At 45.4% G+C, this 25,248-nt stretch overlaps 1 protein-coding gene across 1 annotated transcript in view; it reads right to left on the bottom strand.

The window, feature by feature from the left end:
• Nucleotides 1–25,248, bottom strand: part of VRK2 (VRK serine/threonine kinase 2) — a 65,051-nt gene that overhangs the window by 33,452 nt on the left and 6,351 nt on the right. The window contains exons 3-8 of the mRNA XM_081854802.1: nt 19,399–19,454; nt 17,589–17,658; nt 17,151–17,238; nt 16,358–16,466; nt 15,047–15,139; nt 7,135–7,267 (exon numbers count right to left, since the gene is read on the bottom strand). Of these exons, the coding sequence (XP_081710928.1) occupies nt 7,135–7,267; nt 15,047–15,139; nt 16,358–16,466; nt 17,151–17,238; nt 17,589–17,658; nt 19,399–19,454 (549 nt within the window). The remainder of the gene's footprint in view (nt 1–7,134; nt 7,268–15,046; nt 15,140–16,357; nt 16,467–17,150; nt 17,239–17,588; nt 17,659–19,398; nt 19,455–25,248) is intronic.

Genomic DNA, 25,248 nt, shown 5'->3' with positions numbered 1-25,248 from the left:
GTTTGCCTACGTCTGCTCTTAACAGTGCTCAGAACCCTCAACAAAGTGCAGTTCCCAGGATGCTTTGGGTGAAGCCGCAACTGTTTAAAGTGGTATCACAGTGCTTTAAATTTATGCTGCGAATGTGGCTTCAGGTCCAACAACACATCTCTCATCACACACTGCAGCCTCTCTGCATATTTAAAGCCTCGTGCCTGAGAATGCCCCGTATCACTGCAAAACGCTTGTGCAGAAGTGCTTCAGCATCGCTTTGTCGAATTAATAAAAAAAGCATATTGAGATGAAGATTTCCACCTCTCTTAGGAAAGGAATAAACCTCTTAGCATCAGCTGTGTAATTTACTTGTTAAAAGCAATTGGACAGGAGACAGCACCTGAACTCTTCCTCCCCACCCCACCCAACCCCCCAGCCAGCCAAGCCAGCCACCCCCTTACAAATAAACACATTGGAACAAATTTAATTCAGACACTTCATATTCCTCTTATGTTCATCAATGATGGCAAATTAAAACCAGTCTCATGCACTCTGCGTGCAGGGCCCAGAGTATTTAAAAGAAGCTCGATATGTTAAGCGCAGTATATCTCCAGAGAAATTAGGTATTGACTGCATGCCTCAGTGAGTAGAAAATCTGCAAAAATCCATATGCCACATTGATCCAAATATTACTTTTTAACACTACTAACAATGTAACAATTTTTTAAGAGGTATGCTTGACGCAGGTATAATTCTCTTTAATTATCAAGGAACAAGCAAGGATGGCAACACTATTTGCACAATGCAGCTTTCGGGAAAGAAAACGAATGCTCCATAAGATCTGGGCAGATTCTGAGATTAAAATTTGGGGTGGGAGGGAGAGAGACCCAAGCCAATCGTACGGTTGCTTAGACCATTGGTTTCAAGCACAAAGAATTGAATTTGGAGGAAATAAGAGCCCCCAATGCCGAATGTTTATCACTCATATAGCATTTTTATGGCTTTACAGCTATTTTATCACTTCTGCCGCAAGGTGGGCTGTGATTCTGTTTAAGACCAAGACACAAACAACCCCAGTTCTGCATGCAGAGGGGGGAGATTTTTTTAAGCAACGCAGAAAAGCAGTCTGTGGCAGAGCCAGTCCGTGGAGCCTCCTAGCTCACCTGTGTTGACTGACAGCAGTTTTCCAGGGCTTCAGACAGGGGATCCCAAGGATTAAATCTGGGTCCTTTCATATGCAAATCACATGCACAGGTTTAGGAGCAAGCCAGTGATGCAATGCAGGCAAGGGGTGCAGAGAAGAAGAAGAAGAGTTTGGATTTGATATCCTGCCTTTCACTCCCTTTAAGGAGTCTCAAAGCGGCTAACATTCTCCTTTCCCTTCCTCCCCCACAACAAACACTCTGTGAGGTGAGTGGGGCTGAGAGACTTCAAAGAAGTGTGACTGGCCCAAGGTCACCCAGCAGCTGCATGTGGAGGAGCAGAGACGCGAACCCGGTTCCCCAGATTACGAGTCCACCGCTCTTAACCACTACACCACATTGGCTCTCAGAGGCAGGGAAGCCCATGTGCGTGTTCAGAGATATGGCACGGGACCCAAGAAGGGTTACGTCTTAGAACCCCCTTTTGGTGTTGCTGCTGCGGCAAGCGAGTCACTGTAGCAGGCTACCTTCACGCCTAACGTGACGGAGATAAAAGGAAAATGGAAACAGCCTTGTTATTACAATCCATCATCATCGCAAATGGGCTTGGATGCATTTTGAGACAAACTGGGCCACTTGGACTAAGGCGTGCAGTTTTCCCAAATGCCAAAAGGGGGTCTAAAGTGGACCTTGTGATTGATGCATGCTCCTAGTTTCTAGGCCTCCTAGAATTGTACATTGGGAGGGGACCCTGAGGGTCATCCAGCCCAACCCTCTGTAATGCAGGAATCTCAACTGAAGCATCCATAATTGGTGACCACCCAACCTCTGCTTAAAAACCTCCAAGTTTTTAAGTCCACAACCTCCCAAGGGGGTCCATTCCACTCTCAAACAGCTCTTACTGTCATAAAGTTTGGAAGGAATCTCCTTTTTGCAACTTGAACCCCAGAGTGGCTGGGGAAACGCAGCCAGGTGGGCGGGGTATAAATAATAAAATTATTATTATTATTATTAATCCATCTGTGGCGATCACACAGGGTCCCTGGACATTTCACCGTCTATTGATCCCTATGCCACCACTTTATTTCTCGCTGCCACCACCCAGGCCCTCCCTGGTACAATACTGAGTCCAGTCAGGGTTAAATTGGAACATAAACTTCTGTATATTTTTGCAGTTTAACAAACGTGTGGTTTCATAAACGGTATCGGTCAATTACAATCAGGGGGTGCCTATCCAGACCTATAACTTCCGCTACCTGCTCTCACTCGCTAAACCACCTCTCAGATATTTACTTGTCTTCCTAGTTCCTAACTGTTCCTGACTCAGCTTATTTCGCTACACTAACTCAACCCACCCACAGACTCTATCCCAATTCACTCCCACTCCAACCAACCTCCCAACGAACTCCTCCTCTCCGCCCCTCCCAGAGCTGGTTTTATAGTCCCTCTGACTCCACCCCCCAGGTTCTGATTGGGTAACCTGTTTAACTATTTCACCTCCAGCACTCTCATATGTTAACGTCACACCATCCATCGGATCAAGTCCTCATGAGCACAGAAATGTCTGCTCTCTTCATCAACTCACTTCCCCTTGGCCAAAAATAGTTATCCCCACATAGGCAAAAAAGAAAAAGTCCATAACCCATAGGGGTGGAGCACATTACACAAACGCACTCATGCTGCACAAATACAACTCACCACATAATTCAGCTATTTGAGCATCTGCGGAGTAACTATTCCCTATTCCCTTGAACCAGGGAAACAGTGAGCACTCAAACGCCATCCGTTCAGGAGCCGTTTTTCACCCGATAATTCCTTTCATAGACTAATGCAGGTGCCTTTTACAGAACAGGCCATGCTTGCCTGTCGCCGCATGTCTCACAGCATCAGTGGACTTAACAGATTTCCACCCTCCTCGTCCCGTTGCACGGGCCAGAAAAAGCTTGCCCATTATGGCCCCTTTCCTCCTGAAATGCTTCCAGCGGGTCAAACAGTGCAATTGTCTCAGCACCAGAGAGGCGCAAGAGTCCCATTTCATTTTTCCTAATGACCAGCGTTAAATGACTGCAGGTCTTAACAGTGCTGGCAAATTATCAAGGCCCTCTACATTACATGGTCAATGGTCCTTTTAATAGAAAAAGCAATAATGTATAGCTGTTTGTGCCAAGTAAAACTCGTTAGAAAGTATTAGTTTAAGATAACAGTTCAGCAGCTATTAACGACCACAAACGTTTGCCGACGCGCACATACGTCCCGTCTTCTGGTGGGCAGAAGGTGGGGTGGGAGGGAAGAGAGAGAAAGAAAAGGCCTGTCACTTTTTCTTAAGTATGGACATTATTGTTTATACAGAGCCATCAATGTATATGAGGCTTGAAGGAGGAGCCTTGGAGAATGGGCAACAGCTCAGCGGTCAAGGGCATGTTTCGAATGCAGGATCAATGCCTGGTTATCACCAGCTACAAAGTTTGCAGATAAAAATGCTGGGAAAGATCTACAGAGCTGCTGCAAGCTAAATTACACAGTATTGGCATATATCTGTAATCTCACTTCTGTGCCACATTTTTTTAAATGGCTCTCACAAGAGGGAGAGAGGGAAGACAGGGGCAAGGCTAACAGAGGTATACAAGGCATGGGTAGGCAAAATAAGGCCCGGGGGCCGGATCTGGCCCAATCGCCTTCTAAATCTGGCCTGTGGACGGTCAGGGATTCAGCGTGTTTTTACATGAGTAGAATGTGTCCTTTTATTTAAAATGCATCTCTGGGTTATTTGTGGGGCCTGCCTAGTGTTTTCACATGAGTAGGATGTGTGCTTTTGTTTAAAATGCATCTCTGGGTTATTTGTGGGGCATAGGAATTTGTTCAATCCCCCCCCCCCCCCGAAATATAGTCCGCGCCCCCCAAGGTCTGAGGGACAATGAACCGGCCCCCTGCTGAAAAAGTTTGCTGGCCTCTGATACAAGGTATGCATATTGGCAAATGCACCAACACTGACTTAAGTCCTTAAAAGCCCCAAACAGCTTTGGCCCTGTATACCTGAAGGAGCGTCTCCACCCTCATCATCCAGCCCGAACACTGAGGTCCAGCTCTGAGGGCCCTCACTGCAAGAAGTGAAGCTACAGGGAGCTAGGCAGAGGGCCTTCTTGGTAGTGGTTCCTGCCCTGTGGAGCACCTTCCCATCAGATGTCAAGGAGACAAATAACTAGACAACTTTCCGAAGACATCTGAAGGCAGCCCCGCATTGGGAAGTTTTTAATGTATGATGTTTTGTTGTTCTTTTATATTCTGTTCAAAGCTGCTCAGAGTGGCTGGGGCAACCACGTCACATGGGTGGGGTACAAGACCTGTATTATTATTATTATTATTATTATTATTATTATTATTATTAGGCAAGGGTAAGCCAACCCTCCAAATGTTGCTTATCTCCAACTTTCATCATCCCTGACCATGCTTGTGGAAGCTGATGGAAATTAGAGCCCAACAACATCTATGAGAGCAGGAGAGATTATTCTAAAGGTTCTCTGAAGATCAGAAGCCACAGGAGATCAGGGCCTTTAGTGTGGTTGCCCCTGTTCTGTGGAACGGCATTCCTGTCGCTATTCAACCGGTGCCTGCTATCCACACTTACCAGAAACAACTGAAGACGTTTCTGTTCTGGCAACCTTTTCCAGCCACGTGAACAGGTCTCTGCCAGGGGTGTTAACTCAGCAGCACTGCTTTAAAATCTACCTGATGTTACTTCCTATGTTTGTTCCCAACTGTTTCTTAGCTGCTTTTGTTGAATTCCGTGCATTGCCCCGAGGCATTTGTGGAAGGCAATATGATAACATCTGGAAAGCACATGTTTGCTACCCATGGACTTTGGGTGGGGGAGATCAAATTAATAAGCTTTATAGAAGAGGCAGGAGTTTTTTGGGGGGAGGGCAGGGGTTGAAGCTGGTAGGAGAAAGAGGAGGAGGATTCTTATTGGAACGTTGGGAAGGAATTTGAGACAGAACTCGTAAATAGCACCTACTCCCGCCCCCTCCCAAAAAAGTCTCAAATTAAACAGTAGTCAAAGTTTGGCAATAATCACTTTTATTTTTTCCACACTAGCATAACATTAGAATTGACTTTGTGTCTTGCTGACATAGCAACTAAGAAAGTCGTGTTGCATTGACCACCATCGATTGCAAGCAATGCAGCCATTGGGGGGACGGACAGGCTCGCCCAAGTGCCATATGTTTTCGATATTGACCTTTTTCTCTTTTTCTATGGCTCTTTGGGCCGGTTATTGAATTTGGACTGCAGTGTAATAAACAGCTGAGGTTTAATTAATGGTAAATGAATACAAGACACAGGTTATGACTTTAACTAATTAGGGAATTGTTGAATTAAGTCTGCCTTGGAATGCAAGGCAGTGCAATCAATATCCAATAAAAGGACTATGTATGTAATTTACCTGCAAATGTGTTTCCAATACCGTCAAAGTGAGTTTAAATAAGTAAGATATATGAAAGGCTACTGGGGGGAGGGGAGCTTGAGGGAGCAGGGGCGGGCAAGAATTTTTTAAAACGTTAACACTTCACATAGCTTGCAAAATAACGAGAAAAGATGATGATCTTTGGGAAGTTTAATCAGAAGAAAGGAGAGCCGTCTTGCCAAGAGCACGGCAGAAGATAGTTGGGAAAGGCCAAAATGATCACTGACTTCGGCCAACTGGTGATATGTAGGTAGGAGGATTCCTATGTGTTTTGATATGAGTAGAAAAATAAAGACAAGCTACAGATGAAGCCGCAAGGTTAAATCTCTGCTGAATTAATTTAGCTTGCACTCAGTTACAGACCAGTCCCATTTCTGTGTGTGGATTTTCCCAACAAATGTATGAATATTCCGCAGGTAAATTGTACACATTTTGTAGGCATTCTTCCTATACAGTGGTACCTCTGGTTACATACTTAATTCATTCTGCAGGTCCGTTCTTAACCTGAAACTGTTCTTAACCTGAAGCACCACTTTAGCTAATGGGGCCTCCTGCTGCCACCGTGCCACTGCTGCAAGATTTCTGTTCTCATCCTGAAGCAAAGTTCTTAACCTGAGGTACTATTTCTGGGTTAGCGGAGTCTGTAACCTGAAGCGTATGTAACCTGAAGCGTATGTAACCTGAGGTGCCACTGTATAGTAAAATGCATAATTATCATTATTATTTTGCATTATTTTAGGGACCAAAGGTGAACTGCAAAATCTAGAGGTGCACATAATGAGGGGGGAATCTTCCACATTCCATTCTGGATAACCTTCTGGAGGGCCAGAGACAAAAGAATGTGGAGTCCTGAATTTAAACTTCACCTTATACAGTCGGCTGGTTTCTACACATATTCATCCTGCCGCCTCTCTATTCTCGCATCCAGGCAAGAAAGAATCACCATCAGAGGTTAAAGACACACACTCCAGCTAGGCAAATTTATTCAGGAATGGTGTCAATCAAGGCCAGTGAGGGGCGTGGCCTGCAGAGAGGCTCAATGGCCAAGACGGAGAGGTCTGGAGGGCCAGGGGGATGCCCGCGATTCTCCTTTCCCCGCGTCTAAATTTGCAAGCAGGGATGTCAAAACAGATTCGTCTGCTGCAAAAAGCGGACTGAACAAATTACTTGGCCTGTTCCCAAGTCAGGCTGGAAGCAGTGAGGGGGAAAAGAGTGAGAGAGTTCCACTCTACTACTGATCTGATTGTACAGCTTCACAGTGCACGACATCAAAGTTTACTTAAAGGCAGTAATTTCCTTTCTTTAAAAAAAAGGGGGGGAAGAAGTTCTCTTCGCCTTGCCACATTATTCAAAATCCACTGTTCTGTATCATGCTTTCTCCCTTGCTGCACTCCAGATTGCCACACTGACTTAGGGGGACAGGAAGTCGCCACACAAAGCCCCATAAACCTGCTGCTTCTCCAAGTACGCTTCACACCAGCCCAATTACTCATTTCTCCCCCCCCCCAAAATGTTTTTGAAGGGGTGAAGGAAGAACGGGGGAGTTAGAGAGCAACTTACCTACTCCCTTGTGAGCATCTAAGCTGGTAAACTCTATGGTCCCATTATGGCCCTTCTTAGGATTTTCCCGATACTCTTTGTGGTTCCCATCGGGACAATATCTGTAGGCGAGTCCATAATCAGCAAGATAAACCTGGAAGACAAGAGGAGAGAAATGAACGATGCTTTTGTCCTCTGGAAAAAGTATAACCTTTCTAATTAAGCTGGAGGAAAACGGTGACTTGAGGAGACTCTCAGATCTGCATTTTATTAAGCCAAATGGCATCTCAGGATAAAATATGTCCATCGAGGGGCTGCTAAGAGCTACCCTCGCCTTCCTGAGTTGCGTGCCTCTTCCATACCCAGTCTTATTTCAGAGCAGAAAGGAATTTTTGTCTGTTTTGCTCCTAAGCTATCTTCTCTCCAGGTGGGCCTCCAGACATCATAAAGTGCAAGATGTCTTTTATCTGTCTCCATGCTGCTTATGGGACCCCGTCTCCTCCTTACTAAACACACTCACACACGCAGGCACGACAGATCGTGCCTTTCAACAGGCAGCCCTTCGACAAGTTCATAACAGCCGTGCTTACAGAAAAAGGACGGAAGAGGAAAGTTTTCTGCAAACACCAAGCATATGACATACTAATTTTTCCTTCTGGCGGGGGGACGAAAAGGCTCCAGGAGAGAACATCTCTCTGTAGTTGCAACAGAAGCTTTTGAAAGTTTTCCAACAGCCACACAAAAAAAGAACTGCAAATAATCCTGAAAGAGAAGGCCCCCGGTTGTCAGTTTTGCCATGTCTGAATCTGGCAGCAATAAGGAAAAAATGGTAACCCATTAGGGGCTTTGTCTCAAGCAAACCCAGCTATGCTCTCAGAATCTGATAGCCGCCTTGCTGAGCACTTGTTTAATGAACTTTCATATAAAGCATGCCAATTTGACTTGGTAAACTCTAGGTTAGATTACTGCAATGCGTTATACATGGAGCTGCCTCGTTCGGAAACTTCAGCTGGTGCAGAAGTTGGCTGCTAGGTTGCTCAGTGGGGCAAGAAGGTGTGAGCGTATTACACCAATCCTGGCCCAAATGCACTGGCTGCCAATTAGCTTCCTAGCCCAATTCAAACAGCTGCTTTTGACTGATAAAGCCTTAAACGGCTCCGGACCGCGATACCTCAAAGACCGCCTCTCCCCATATGAACCTACCCAGACCCCGAAATCATCCTCTGAGGTCCTTCTTTGTGTGTTTCCTCCATGTGAGGTCCAGAGGGTGGCAACATGGGAAAGGGCATATTTTTTTGAAGTGGCTCTCCATTTGTAGAATGATCTCAACAGGGAGGCTCACCTGGCACCTTCATTACGTAACTTGAGGTACCAGGCGAAAACATTCCTCTTCTCCCAGGCCTTTGGCTAATTAAAGAATCAATGTCCTTTTAATCCCAGTCATGGCCAACTCTGGGGTTACGGCGCTCATCTCTCTTTACTGGCCGAGGGAGCCGGCGTACAGCTTCCGGGTCATGTGGCCAGCATGACCAAGCCCCTTCTGGCAAACCAAAGCAGCAGACGTAAATGCCGTTTACCTTCCCGCCGGAGCGGTACCTATTTATCTACTTGCACTTTGACATGCTTTCAAACTGCTAGGTTGGCAGGAGCAGGACCGAGCAACGGGAGCTCACCCCGTCGCGGGGATTCGAACTGCCGACCTTCTGATCAGCAAGTCCTAGGCTCTGTGGTTTAGCCCACAGTGCCACCCACGTCCCAGAGCATGGAGTACAGTGGCCACCTGAGCCTCCAGAGACAGTGCTGAATCCAGGAGCACCTGCAAGATGCAGACCCAGTGGCGTAGCGTGGGGGTGCAGGGGGGGCCGGCCGCACCGGGCGCAACATCTGGGGGTTAGGGTTAGGGGGCGTAAATCCACGGGTTATGGGGCGCAAATCCACGGGTTAGGGGGCACAAATTACTTGCCTTGCCCCGGGTGCTGACAACCCACGCTACGCCACTGTGCAGACCTGCTCCTTTCAAGGCAGTGCAACTCCCCACCTGCCGGACAGGCCACCCCCTGCGCTAGACTAAACATGAAAAGATACGTTAAAAAAACCAATTATGGAGTTAAAGCACCACTGAAGAAACAGCCCAAAGTCTTCGGAGAATAAGCACCTGTTAAAAGCTTGGCAATAATAAGTGGACATTAAGCAGCAGCAGCCACTGCCCTTAAGGCTCAACCAACACCTTCGAAGCATCACCAGCGTTAAGAAAATCACTGCATTAATTTGCAAGGTGCTAAGTTGGAGAAACTACTTTCCGCATCACTCTTTAACTAGTTTTGTGCTTTCCTGGCAGGCAAATCCCTGCCCTGGAAAATATATATATATATATTAACAGCGTCAGCCTGACCTTGCTCTTAATTTAATTATATTGCTCTTGATGGGCTTCTTTCTTTTCCGTCTCCCTTTTCCTTTTCTCTTTTTCTCCACAAAAAAAAAAAAAAGGCAGTCAGGCTGATTCTATTAAAATTACTGACTCCTGTTTGTGCCCCCGGCAGATTTACAGTCTTGGGATGGCTGGTCTGTGTCTTAAAGGGGAGGGAGACCCTGTTTCTTGCTGCTGCATTTTCTGCCCCTATTTGGAGCGTGTCACCAGGACTGCAGCTTTCTGTTCCTGCAGGGGCAACAGCTTTTAAAGATTATACTGATTATATTTCTCACCTGACGACCTGTACAAACTGCAATACAAAGATTAAAGACTGGAGGCGGCGTTTGGAAATCTGGGACAAGGCATAAAGTTTTGTCAGGTTGACCGACTCTTATTTCCTCCCGTATCCTCTAGCAGATTCATGCTGCTTGCTACCCAACCTAGCCGAGCTGGAAAGACAATAATGCGTCAAGTCACTGTGACGGAAGAGGCGACTTAAGTGGAACTGGCTGGCATTCCCTTGTCATTGAGCTTAGCAATGTAAGAGGCAGCCTTGCCCAAATATTGCCTCCATCTAGGCACAGAGAGCTATGCTTTATTTTATTATTTGGAAATCACGAACTGTGGCTAGCCAACTGCAATTCTGACACTGCTTAAATGCCGGGGGGGGGGGGGGGGACACACACTTTAGAGCAGCGGTCAGCAAACTTTTTCAGCAGGGGGCCAGTCCACTGTCGCTCAGACCTTGAGGGGGGCTGGACTATACTTTGAAAATGAAAATAAAAATGAATGAATTCCTATGCCCCACAAATAACCCAGAGAAGCATTTTAAATAAAAACACACATTCTACTCATGTAAAAACACCAGGCAGGTCCCACAAATAACCCAGAGATGCATTTTAAATAAAAGGACACATTCTACTCATGTAAAAACACGCTGATTGCTGGACCGTCCATGAGCCAGATTGAGAAAGCGAATGGGCTGGATCCGGCTCCCTGGCCTTAGTTTGCCTACCCATGCTTTAGGGCACTTTCCAAAGTAGTTTAAGCAACTTCTAACGGGACAGAAAGGATGCCATAAATTAAACTCTGAAAGAAGAAAGATTCCACCAACCTTAAGACAAAAAGTCATAGATGTAACGAGACAGGGAGACAGAATTTTGGTCAAAAGTGAGGAAGCTCTTCCTCAATGTAAGAGCAGTTTGGTCAAGGAAAGAAGCAGGTGAGATGATTTGTGAAACCACATTCCTTGAATATTTCCAAGGAAACGCTGGATGAGCAACTGTTGTGGATGTTTCAAGTATTTTATTTATTCATCGATTCAGATTTCAATTAAATCTTATTGTAATTATCTGATGGCTCAAGGCTCCTTAACAGCTACACGGAACTGAAAAATACACAGCAGTCCAAGGAAAGCTTTGAAGGCTGTTTCCAGGGCAGAAGGCTCAGCACCCTCTCCTGATGCACTGCAACAACCCTCAAAACGTTAAGAGGCTTATTGATAAAAAGAGAGGCTCTTTTGCCCTGAAGATTCACTCAGTGGCCTAACGCTTCCCTGCAAGTGAATGAAATCAGCAGCAAGCTGACCTTCCGGAGGTCAGCAGATTCCGATCATCTTACAATTCCCAACACATCATTTAGGAGGTCAAAGGAAAAGGAGAGGGCTGGTTTTATTTGCTTGCCTTTCTCACTCCCATACAAGTAAACAAATAATTACTTGCTTTACACCCCCCATTGTTGTTGCTGTGTGTGCGCTTTGCATTGCCTATAACGCTGGGAATATTTCAGACAAAAATCATTATAAAACACTTCTATATGGTTTAAAAGCAGATATTCTGGAATGGAAATTTCCAGCAGAAATAAATAAAATTCAACACAAACTTTCTTAGTTCTTTCAAAAAATTTAACATACCACTTAACTGTAAAACAAGAAAGAAAAAGCCCTCAAGGCGATTGTAAGAAAGCTTTTCTTAAACCTGGATTGGAATTAACTGCAGTCATACCTCATGTTATGTTTGCTTCACGTTACGTTCTTTCAGGTTACGTCCCATGGCGACCCGGAAGTACCGGAAAGGGTTACTTCTGGGTTTTGCCGCTCGCACATGCACAGAAGCACCAAATCGCGCTGTGCACCTGCGCAGATACGGCACTTCAGGTTGTGTTCTTTTCATGTTGCGAACGGACCTCCGGGACGGATCCCATTCGCAACCAGAGGTACCACTGTATGTCTTAGTGCAGGGATGGGGAACCACAAACCCAGGGGCCAAATGCAGAGCTCCATGTGGCCCCTGGGACTCTCCCGCAGCCCTCACCAGCTGCTTTGAGTGATGTTTTGCCTGGCAGGAATGTGTCATTGAAAATTGTGCTTCTAAACTGGAAAGCTCAGTTGGTTAGAGCACAGAGCTGATAGCACCAAGGTTGCAGGTTTGATCCCTGTATGGGACAACCGCATATTCCTGCATTGCAGGGGGTTGGACTAGATGATCCTCAGGGTCCCTTCCAATTCTACGATTCTATGATTCTCACCTGCCAGGATGGAAACCTCTGGCTACTGTGGGGCATACTGCCTTCCTCCCGCACTTTTGCATCTGGCCTCACTTATCCCTAGCATGTTGTCCTATGAAAGAATCTGGCCCTTAGGATTTTCCCTTCCTCGCCCTGAGGTTTAGTGTAATGTCTGAACTGGTAAAGCTGGCAAATCAGAGTCTAAAGTCATGCACTTAACTGTTGCTTTGTTTGGGAGCCTTTAGGAAGTGCATGCAAATATAGGCACTAAACGACAACATCAAAAGCAGGTTCAACTCCAACAGAATTATCACAAACTAAGGGATGCGGGTGGCGCTGTGGGTTAAACCACAGAGCCTTGGACTTGCCGATCAGAAGGTCGGCGGTTCGAATCCCCGCGACGGGGTGAGCTCCCGTTGCTCGGTCCCTGCTCCTGCCAACCTAGCAGTTCGAAAGCACGTCAACGTGCAAGTAGATAAATAGGTACCACTCCGGCGGGAAGGTAAATGGCGTTTCCGTGTGCTGCTCTGGTTCTCCAGAAGCGGCTTAGTCATGCTGGCCACATGATCCAGAAGCTGTACACCAGCTCCCTCGGCCAATAAAGCGAGATGAGCGCCGCAACCCCAGAGTCAGTCACGACTGGACCTAATGGTCAGGGGTCCCTTTACCTTTACCTTTAAGGATCCCAAAGAGCAATCATGGTCAGAATTAAACTCCTATAAATCATACTAAACACAACCTAGAATCATAAAACTGTAGAGTTTGGTTGTCTAGCCCACCCCCAGCAGTGCAGGAATCACAGCTAAAGAAACCATCACAAGCAGGGGACTTAATGTCAGAAAAGCATCACAACTATAGAAAGAAGATATTGAGGGGAAGGCATTAAAAACATGGAATGTATTTCATCCTTTCATATACAGTGGTACCTTGCTTCTTAAACTTAATCTGTTCCGGAAGTCCGTTCGAAAACCAAAGCGTTCCAATACCAAGGCACACTTTCCCATAGAAAGTAATGAAAAATCTATCAATCCATCCCAGACTTTTAAAAACAACCCCTAAAACAGCAATTTAACATGAATTTTACTATCTAACAAGACCACTGATCCATAAAATGAAAGCAATAAATAATGTACTGCAGTCAGACAATCAATCATTCGGTAGCTGAACTGGGTTCCACACAGTCACACACAAAAAAGAGCCGCAAAAACAAAAATGCAAAATATATACCAAAAACAGACAGACCTCAGCGTAACACTCAAAACGGAAGTGTGGCACTCAAATCGGAGCTTGTTCGGCTTCCGAAAAAAGTTTGCAACTTATTTCCGGGTCTGCAGTGTTTGGGTTCCAAGTTGTTTGAGTACCAAGACGTTTGAGAACCAAGGTACCACTGTATATTGTTTTAGTCAACAGAGCTGCCATGTAAAACCTGGCGAGATATATTGCTTTGTTAGCTCAGCAACAAATCTGGATCAGCAGTGTATTAGCAGGCCAACTTAATTAGGGCTGCAAGAACTCAACGACAGCATTATTAGCAGCAAAGCGGCAATCAACCGCGCTGCAAGATGCAACACCTGATCTCTCCAAAGCATTTGTCCCTGGGGCGCAAGGGGTTCTCATCTACTTCAGTGCATTTGCAGACAGCGAGTCTCATCCAGCGGGCCTGTGCATGGACACAAAGACCAAGGTGTGCATAGGGAGCCGAACGAAGGATTTCAAGCTGCAGGGACCACTTTGAAGGCAAGTCCTCACAGTGTGTGCAAAGCTGCACTCGAGCCGGCTGAAACTGCTTTAGCTTGCATGCGCTACACTTCAAAAACCCATCTGCATACTGCACTTTCAACTCTTAAAATGTTTTCTTATGATTATATATAAATTGTCTTAAAGGTAAAGGGACCCCTGACCATTAGGTCCGGTCGTGGCCAACTCTGGGGTTGCGGCGCTCCTCTCGCTTTATTGGCCGAGGGATCCGGCGTACAGCTTCCGGGTCATGTGGCCAGCATGACTAAGCCGCTTCTGGTGAACCAGAGCAGCGCATGGAAACGCCATTTACCTTCCCGCCAGAGCGGTACCTATTTATCTATTTGCACTTTGACGTGCTTTTGAACTGCTAGGTTGGCAGGAGCAGGGACCGCGCACCGGGAGCCCACCCCGTCACAGGGATTCGAACTGCCAACCTTCTGATCGGCAAGTCCTAGGCTCTGTGGTTTAACCCACAGCGCCACCCACGTCCCATATAAACTGTCTTAAGTTAAAACAAAAAGAAGGTACTGGCTACTCATACTGCACTCACGATTTTATTTATTTGTTTCATAAAATTTACACACTGCTTGATTACAAAAGAAGCTCAAAGCGGTTTTACAGGGGGGAGAAGATAACATAACGAAACCATCACTAAAAAAATCGAGCAACAATAATTTAAGACACCTGAAGTGTTTAGGGAAGTTTTTAACGTGTGATATTTTACTGTATTTTGGGGTTTTATGGAAGCCGCCCAGAGTGGCTGGGGAGGCCCAGCCAGATGGGCGTGGTATAAATAATAAATTATTATTATTATATTATTATTAAAAGGGACAATAGACTAACAACAGGTTAAAACTCACACCAGCTTTCTAAGCATCTGAGTAGGTTTGATGTCTAAATGAAAGTGTTTTCTGCAGGTGCCGGGGAAAAAGAGTACTGTGAAGGAGGCTGACAGATATCCATAGGCAGGGAGTTCCAAAGTTCAGGTGCTGCCACACTAAAAGATCATGTTCTTAATGAACACAGAATGGGATCGAAGCAGAAATTGTGCATGGGTTACTTCCGGGTTTCAGTGCTCGCACATGCGCAGAAGCACAAAATGACGTCATGCGCAGAAGTGCCGAATCGCATCACGCGCATGCGCAGCACTTCAGGCTGCGAGCGCTGCAGGTTGCGAATGTGCCTCCCACACGGATCATGTTCACAACCAGAGGTATGACTGTATAGCACACATCCCACCAAAACAAATTTAACATCCAAGCAAAATATGATGCTTACCTCATGTGGATTTCTGTAGCCCAAAAGCAAATTTCCTGCTTTAATGTCCCCATGAACGTATTCATGTTCATGTATGTACTCCAAAGCATCCAGCTAGTGGAGGAGAGGGGGAAAGACAAATTACAAAGGAAACTAGGAGTCATACTGATATTAGGCCAGTGGGTCAGCCAGTTTTAGTCAGAAAGCAATAAGCTGAAGAGGAAAAGCAGGTCATTTTCTTAACTCGTGATTAAAGTGGGGGGTGAGGGAGGCATTGAAATTTTGATCTAAACCCATCTACAGTGGTACCTCAGGTTACAAACACCTCGGGTTACAAACACTTCGGGCTACAGACTCTGCTAACCCGGAAGCAATACCTCGGGTTAAGAACTTTACCTCAGGATGAGAACAGAAACTGCGCAACAGCGGCAGCAGGACGCCCCATTAGCTAAAGTGGTACCTCAGGTTGAGAATGGTTTCAGGTTAAGAACGGACCTCCGAAATGAATTAAGTTCGTAACCAGAGGTACCACTGGTTCATAGCTGAGTACAGCCTCCCCAGCTACCACAATACACAAGCTCCCTAATATCAATGAATAAACAACAGGTGATGAAAAAAAATGCATCTCAGTGAATCGTATCAACTTCATTCAATTAAATCTGCCTATGGAAAAAGAAAGCAATGAGTTGTATTCAACGCTACAGTGGTACCCCGCAAGACGAATGCCTCGCAAGACGGAAAACCCGCTAGACGAAAGGGTTTTCCGTTTTGGAGGCGCTTCACAAAACAAATTTCCCTATGGGCTTGCTTCGCAAGACGAAAATGTCTTGCGAGTTCCTGCGGGGTTTTTTTCCTTTCCCCCCCCTTTTGCTAAGCCGCTTATCTGCTTATCCGCTAAGCCGCTAAAAGCCGCTAAGCCACTAATAGCGCTAATCCGCTAATCCGTCAATGGGCTTGCTTCGCAAGACGAAAAAACGGCTAGACAAAGAGACTCGCGGAACGGATTAATTTTGTCTTGCGATGCACCACTGTACTCCTGATTAAAGAAGGTCCATTAAAGTTGACAGGCATGGCTAACTTGGGTTAACATCAACGGGTCTATACTCTTGAGTAGAACTTGGTTGGATACAACCCAATATTTCTGAAGCAATATGTAATTCCTTTAACGATAACTTATGAAAACGGCACAGCAATCTGTATCTCAATGACATTGCAGAACTTCCCCATTAGAGGTGCTCCTTTCAGATTAACAGTACACAAGCATCTGTTAGAGACTGTTTAGACAACACACAATTCCTTCAAGCTTCACACTGCTAAGGGCCCAATACCCACCATGCGGACTCCAATCTGCAGAACCGTTGCCTTGCTGAACTTTCGTCCTCCTCTTTCAAAGATGCTTTGCAGATCCTCTCCTAACCTTTCCATCACCATAAATCTGTAACTATATAAAACACACAGAGAGAGACATAAGCATAGGATTGTCATGGCTCGTTGCCTTGTATTATAAGCAACAAAACGTATTCTTCTTTTTGTTTCTTTATATATGTACCACTTAATGTTAAAATAGGCGTCTACAAAGTATAAAAGCCCCTTACAGACATTAAAATATAAGCAGCCACAACAAAACAATCCTATTAAAACTACACAGCAATTCAAACCAGGGACTTAGGTCGAGAGATCAAGGGAAGTACTGTGTACACGGGTGCATGCACTAGGACTGCACTAAGCTGGCTTTTAGCAGATTAGATCACTGGTCTAATGCTCTAGTTCAGTGGTGGCCAAACTCGGCCCTCCAGCTGTTTTTGGACTACAAGTCCCATCATCCCTAGCTAACAGGACCAGTGGCCAGGGATGATGGGAACTATAGTCCAAAAACAGCTGGAGGGCCAAGTTTGGCCACCACTGTTGAGGTTGGTAGTTGGGCTACTCAAGACCCTTCTAATCTGAGAGGCCAGGGGGACAGCAGCTGGGACCTGCAGGCTGCAAACCATGAGGTCTACCACTGACCTAAACAGCTTCCTCCTCCTTTTCAGGAATTGGACAACTTAACTCCCAACCCTCAAAAATGCTGATTCTTATTCATTTACATTGTGTGTGTGCATGCGCATGCATGCGCTTTCCTTACCTTTTGCCATTATGTTCAGTCTGGCCAGCTCCCCAGAAGAAAGGAATTCCTAAAAATGTCAATCGTTTCAGCTTCACCCACTTCTTGACTGCCAAAAATGTAAAGAACATTTTTTTTAAAAAAGAAGTTTCCTTTTATTATTAAAAAATATGCTTGCTTGTTAAAGGTTTCTTTTAAAAAAACAACAACAGTTGAGCTTACGGTTTTTATTTATTATTATTTATTCTACTTATATGCTGCCCTTCATCAAAAGATCCCAAGTGTACAAAGTTAAGAACACACGTTTCGAAACTGTTAGTAGAAAATAACAGCATGGAAATAATAATACATGCAACTACATTTGCGGAAGACAACAACTGTGCGCTTCTGTATTTGGAAAAGCGCTATTGCACAGTAAGAAGTGCGTAAATGCTTCGACTCGTCTGTCACTCCACTTACTATGCTCTTGTTTTGCAGCTCGCTGGTAGAATTTCAGTTCAGAAAACAAGGGTCCATTTTCAAGGTATTCCTGCATTAAAAAACAAAGAAGCAAATCCAGTTAATGAATGTCACTCACAACTAGGGCTGGGCGACATCTGTTTTTCAACATCATTGTATATCACCAGCTAAACATCACATCACCAGCTAAACATCTCAAGAGTTGAACAATGGCTTGAGGCACCCCAAAATTTAAAAAACTCTCAGGCCACAAAGCTTCATACGGTTACATATTTTAGACCAGGCATGTCCAGCTTCCAAGAGACTGCGATCTACTCCCACTATAAATAAACTGGCAGTGAATTGAATTGACCATTGAATTGACCCGAGTTGTTGAGTTTTTTTGTGGAGGCTTCATCAAAGCTGTTTTGCATTTTTGATAATTAACCTCACAGGATTGTTGGAAAGAAAAAGGGAAGGCTGGTGGTTGTGGTGAAGAACCCTATATATCACTGTGATGTCCTTAGAGGAAGGATGCGATAAAGTTGTGAAAAATGAATAAAGAGGATAGATAATGGGGTTGCATCCAGTGCAGGACTTTACTGTACTCTGCCCATGTACCCCCAAAGTCTACCCTAGGGGGACCTCCTCCCAGCCCACTGGAGTAGATTCTGAGGGTGCACGTTTACACAGGTCTCCTTCCCTCCAAACCCTCTCAAGTATTGAGATAAGCAGAGGAGGGACTTTTGGCAATTCCACTGTGCCCCGTTCAGGGTGATGGGGTGGCCCAGGAGAGGGCATTCTTCGTGGCAGCACCTAGGTTGTGGAACCCCCCCCCCCCCCGAGGTGCACCTGCCATCTCCATTCTGTAAATCTAGAGTAAGAATTATTACTCCAGTAAGGATGAATATTGGGACGCGGGTGGCGCTGTGGGTTAAACCACAGAATCTAGGGCTTGCCGATCAGAAGGTTGGCGGTTCGAATCCCCGCAACAGGATGAGCTCCCGTTGCTCGGTCCCTGCTCCTGCCAAGTGAAAGTAGGGGAAGGTAAATGGTGTTCCCGTGAGCTGCTCTGGTTTGCCAGAAGTGGTTTAGTCATGCTGGCCACATGACCCGGGAGCTGTACGCCGGCTCCCTCGGCCAATAAAGCGAGATGAGCACCGCAACCCCAGAGTCGGCCACGACTGGACCTAATGGTCAGGGGTCCCTTTACCTTTAAGGATGAACATTAATACCAGAAGGTACATCAGGAAATTATGCTGTGCTGTTAGGGACAGGGCCTATAGACATTCTGAAATTGCACTGAAAACAAGGCAAAAATAATAATAGAAGCCTCATATGTAGGGAAAGCAACATTGAAGAACAGCAGGATAGATTTCAGCACTTGTACTCTTAAGGCCCTTCCGGACCAGGGGTTTGTTTGCAGAAGTATTCTGCAACATGTCATTAATGCAGTAACAGTGCATCACTGGTGGTTTTATAATGGGCTGTCCACACATCATTCTGCTTTATTAGTTGTTCTGTGGTGCTTTCCCCGTGTTATTGCATTATTGCCATCTCCAGGGACAAAACAAACAAACAAACCCTGGAATTCTTGTGGCATGCAAATTTACAGGATTTCAGCAGGAAGTTAGAGGGCGTGAGACAAAGCAGTCTTTCTATCCCCAAGTTATTTGCAGGCGCAAACATTACTGAAAGCACGATCAAGTATAACCGCCCCAATATCATCGTGAGTTCAAATCATCACAAATGCGTAACAAAAGGAACATACAGAGAGGACCTTACAGCCCTTTGCCAAGGAAGTTGATTTTTTAAAAGGTATGAAAATTACCACTTTAATGACATGCTCTGCACTGTCTTCTACAGGAACATCAAGGCGAGGGGAAGCTGCAGGACAGAATGTGGGTGGAAAGAGAGAGAGGTGGGTTACGGGTGAATTGATCTCTCTAGCTATGAACACAATTTAAGCTAAGCACCAACAGAGACAATATGACAAGTCCCATACAGACCTTGTTGCGTAATAACAAACAACACCGTTTATTTAAATGCTTCTCTAAACAGATTAATAACTAAACATCTCTGGGCAATATGCACAAATAAGGTAAAGAACCCGAATAGTATAATAAAATCAAAAACATAATAACAATAACAACAACAGCGACAACAATGAAAATATCTTATCACTGCATAACAAGAACCTCATGTAGACCTTCACCCATTTTCTTCATTCCTTCAGTTACTGTTATTCCTATATACGCCCATTTCATCAGATGAGAAAATGAGGCCAAAATAAAATCAGCAACTTGCTCCAAAGCCATCCAGTGAACAAGTGGCTGAGCAAAGACCGGAACCCAAATCCCCACAAATTCTAGGAGGAAGAGCAGGACGGGGCAGAAGCAGGCAAGCTTCTCCACCCCATGCAGCATGGTAATATGACAAACTGAATCTGCCAAAATTCCCTATTTAGCTCCAGCTGCACTGCAGGAATGTTCAACTGCCATGGGCAACAATCGATTTCCAAATGACTTTGGGGTTTTCTTCCCCACCCCAGCCCAATGTGGATCTTCTCCAGGTTCTGTGGAGCAGAATGGGGAACAACTGCACTACTTGTACCCCATTTTCCCACCCAAATATGGGCAATGAGGCATTAAGGCTGTGGGTTAGGGTAGCTAATATGTGGCACTCCATATATTGCAACCTGCATCATCCCTAACTATTGGCCACGCTGGCTGGGGATGATTGGAGTTGGAGCTCAGGAACAACCTGATGGCCAAAGGTTAAAGACCTCTACTGTAAAGGTAAAGGTAAAGGTAAAGGGGCCCCCTGACCAGTCGTGGACGACTCTGGGGTTGCGGCCCTCATCTCGCTTTATTGGCCAAGGGAGCCGGCGTACAGCTTCCGGGTCATGCGGCCAGCATGACTAAGCCGCTTCTGGCGAACCAGAGCAGCACACAGAAATGCCATTTACCTTCCCGCCGGAGCAGTACCTATTTATCCACTTGCACTTTGACGTGCTTTCGAACTGCTAGGTTGGCAGGAGCAGGGACCAAGCAATGGGAGCTCACCCCATCGCGGGGATTTGAACTGCCGACCTTCTGGTCGGCAAGTCCTAGGCTCTGTGGTTTAACCTGCTAAACTAGGGGTGGAGATACCCTGTGACCATCCAGATGATGATGACCATGCTGGGATGGGTAAATAATGGGAAAAGGTATTGAAATATACATTTATTAAAAAACCAGAAGCATTTCTACTCGGCATTCTAGGGGTGGATATTAACAGACAGGATAATAAACCGTTTTTATATGCAACAACGACAGCAAGAGTACTATTGGCACAGAAATGGAAACAAGAAGAATTACCGACAAAAGGAGAATGTCAGATGAAATTAATGGACTATGCAGAATTACCGTATTTTTCCTTCTATAACACGCAGATTTTTTCTTCTAAAAAGGAAGGGGAAATGTCTGTGCGTGTTATAGAGCGAATGTGTGGTCCCTGGAGCCGAAAAATCATGCAAAAATCAAATCGCGGCGCTGCACGCTGCACGGAGAAGCGAAACCTGAAAAGAGGAAGCGGCTGCTTTCCTGCATTCTGCCTCAGGGTCTTACTGCCCACCCCCCTCTGTTTCGTTGCTGTGTTTGCTGAAACGGAACAAAGAGCAGGGAAAGCCCCTCCCCTCCAGGCAAGCTCCGGTGCTGCTGGGGGAGGGGGAGAGAGAGGGGGGAAGGGAGAGAGAGGGGGGAGGGGGAGGGAGAGAGGGGGGGAGGGCGAGAGAGGGGGAGGGAGGGAGGGGAGAGAGAGAGAGAGAGAGAGAGAGAGAGAGAGAGGGAGAGAGAGAGATGGCTGGCTTGGGTGGGGGGAAACTTTTGCCTTTCTTTCCTCCCTCCCGTTAAATCCCTCTCCTGCATTCTTAGCCAGCTGCTTCTCTGCACACCCCTCTAATGTCCCTTCTTTGTTTTTCCTTCGCTCCCCACTTAAAATGTGGTTACAAAGCATGGATCCACAGGGATCCTCAGGATCTTTGCATTGGGTCACCCCAAATTCACCATCAGATCACATAGCATGTCCATGGCTACAGCCTGCACCAAAAAAATCAGGCACCCACTGTTGCTTGGGGCTGCAGTGGTGCAAAAATGTGGTTTAAAAGCATGGATCCACAGGGATTCTCAGGATCCTTGCATTGGGTCACCCCAAATTCACCATCAGATCACATAGCATGTCCATGGCTACAGCCTGCACCAAAAAAATCACGCACCCACTGTTGCCTGGGGCTGCAATGGTGCAAAAATGTGGTTACAAAGCATGGATCCACAGGGATTCTCAGGATCTTTGCATTGGGTCACCCCAAATTCACCATCAGATCACATAGCATGTCCATGGCTACAGCCTGCCCCCCCAAAATCACGCACCCACTGTTGCCTGGGGCTGCAATGGTGCAAAAATGTGGTTAAAAAGCATGGATCCCCAGGGATTCTCAGGATCCTTGCATTGGGTCACCCCAAATTCACCATCAGATCACATAGCATGTCCATGGCTACAGCCTGCCCCCCCAAAATCACGCACCCACTGTTGCCTGGGGCTGCAATGGTGCAAAAATGTGGTTAAAAAGCATGGATCCACAGGAATTCTCAGGATTTTTGCATTGGGTCAGCCCAAATTCACCATCAGATCACATGTCTGTGGCCACAGCATGAAGCACAAAAATGATACATCCACTGTTTCATTCAGAATGTTTTTTCCCTTGTTTTCCTCCTCTAAAAACGATGTGCGTGTTATGGTCAGGTGCGTGTTATAGAGCGAAAAATACGGTACATAAGATAACAGGAAGGATTTGAAACCTGCGGGATCAGAGATTCTCAGAGGACTGAGTAAATATGTGAATTATTTGAAAAGCAACTGTAATCAACAAATTACACTAGTAGGATTGCAAGGAGTTTTGTAAGGAGGACTATATGAAATATTGCAGGGAAATGTGTGAAGAGAATTATTAGGGAAGGACTATTAAAAGTAATGGTGAAAATAATGAAATGCAGATTAAGTGATAAAGTCTGAAAAATCATCAGATGTGGTTGATGGAAATCCAAAACATTGTATAAGAAAATATGTTGTATGATTTTTGGAAATTTTATGTAAAAATCAATAAAAATAATTTTTTAAAAAAGAAATATGCCTAATAATAATAATATTTTTTTTAAAAAATACATCCCGCCCTCCCCAGCCATAACTGGGCTCAGGGCAGCTATCATCAAAATATAAATACATTAAAACATAAAATTCAGCAATTGACTGAAATACAGTTTAAAATTGGATTAAAATCAAATAAGATCAGGAGGCAACCGGCAAATTATGACTATAGGGGTTGGGAACCTTAGGTACTTACCAGGCTCAGCTATTTATATGAGCCAGTGAGAGGCATTAGAGAGGCCTCATATATAGGGTGTTGTAGGAGGAGAGGGGTCAGACTGGGCCCCGACCAAAGGCCTGGTGGAACAGCTCCATCTTGCAGCCCCTGCAGAAAGATGTCAAGTCCCGCAGGGCCCTGGTCTCTTGCGGCAGGGCGTTCCACCAGGCTGGGGCCAGGACCGAAATGGCCCTGGCTCTGGTTGAGGCCAGTCTAACCTCCTTGAGGCCCGGGACCTCCAAGATGTTATTGTTTGCAGACTGTAGGGTCCTCCGCGGGGCATATGGGATTTGGGGTCCAATAACACCCAGAAGGGCCACACCATGGACATCACGCTCAGGGCAATGCTAAAAAGGAAGTGGTCTTTGAGTGAAGTTAGAGACTAAGTCCAAATTCACATGAAACTGTTGCATACCATTAAGTGCTTCTGCCATTATGCAAATATTATAATTATAATTAACTTTAAAGACTTGATTTAAATTATCTTAAGAATAAGAGACTTTAAAATATCTTTGTGAAAATGTAACTGGGACCGAACTGATCAAGAAGGAGATAGAACTATTGAGTTAAAGCCTTTAACTATAATTAATAAAGGCAAAATTACAACCTTACAAGCAATCATTATTTGAAATATAAAGAAGAAACTTGTCCGTTAAAGGAAGAAAAACAGATTGTTGAGGAATAATGATTTCTTCAATAAAATTAAAATGAACTGGAGATAATTGAAGATAGTATCATTGATTTTGAATGATTAGCACCTTCCATACAAACCAAACTTAACTAGACTTTACCAATAACTTTGTACGAGACCTTACGTCTGATAGTTTCATTTTATGAACTGAAAACTGGAAAAAAAGGATAGCAGGATAGCAGGCCAGAGCAATAGAATAGCAGGATAGCAGGCCAGAGCAAAAGGATAGCAGGCCAGAGGAATAGAAACTCAAACCTTGCACCATTTTCTCCAGTAAAATAAGGGTAAAAGACAAATAATCTGCAACTGAAACTCTTCTCACTTTTTCTGTCTTATTCTTCTCATACTTTCTTTCCCAACTTTTAAAGCTAAATTGACACTCTCTCTTTACAATTATATTTCATGATGAAATCATTAAAGATTGCACCATTTAATGTTAAAGGCATAAACCATATCATATCAGCCCTAGCTAAAACATGCTGCTTGGGGTTAATGGGGGTTGCAGTGCAAAACTTCTCTGAAGAACAAGCTCGTGAGAGGTGGTGTAACGGAAGTAGAATCTGATTCTACTATAAAAAGGTAAAGGGACCCCTGACCGTTAGGTCCAGTCGCGGACGACTCTGGGGTTGCGGCGCTCATCTTGCTTTACTGGCAGAGGGAGCTGGCGTACAGCTTCCGGGTCATGTGGCCAGCATGACTAAGCCACATCTGGCAAACCAGAGCAGTGCACGGAAATGCAGTTTACCTTCCCGCTGGAGCAGTACCTATTTATCTACTTGCACTTTGACATGCTTTTGAACTGCTAGGTTGGCAGGAGCAGGGACCGAGCAACGGGAGCTCACCCCATCGCGGAGTTTCGAACCGCTGACCTTCTGATCGGCAAGTCCTAGGCTCTGTGGTTTAGACCACAGCACCACCCACATCCCTATTCTACTATGGAAATGTGATTAACCAGCTTGCAAGCAGCTGGGTGCTACAGTGTAAGCTGCCTCCCTCCCTTCAACACGGCTTAAGAAGCTGGTCACCCCATCCGACAACCTCTGGAGAACAACTTCAAGGCCAGAGGTCATGTGTGTACAAACACAGGTCCTTTGCACAGTACATTAACACCTACGTTTCTTTTTCCTTCACCTGAATGAAAACCCTTTAACAACTCTTCATGAAATCAAACATAACTGAACTTCCTGGAGATCCTAGGGATTGAACCTGCAACCTTCTGCATGCAAAGCTGATGTTCTACTAGTGAGCTACAGCCTTTCCACAAACGAAACCCATATGCACCAGCTATTCGACCCACCTAAACCTGAACTGCCTATTCCTACTGGTCTCCCTCTGCTCTCCTATCTAGAGAGACTGAGCCCAGGGTGTTCTACATGCAGAGCATGTTCTTTGCCACTGAGCTATGGCGCTCCCCCACAGCTTTTATTAGTTTTAATAAGCAAGCAGCAACATTGGAGCACATTTCTGGAGGAAATTGCCATTCTCCGCCTCCCTGCTCACTGACAGCCTGGCACCACAGCACCCAGAAGTCCGACAAAGTTAACTTGCTGGTTTGAGCTGCCAGCTGGAGCCTGCCAGCTTTCACTTAC

The sequence above is a fragment of the Podarcis erhardii genome, assembly GCF_964252035.2.
Source record: "Podarcis erhardii genome assembly, chromosome: 3".
NCBI lineage: Eukaryota > Metazoa > Chordata > Lepidosauria > Squamata > Lacertidae > Podarcis > Podarcis erhardii.
Note: the sequence above shows the minus strand (reverse complement) of the source record. Positions and strands in the feature narration are given on the sequence as shown.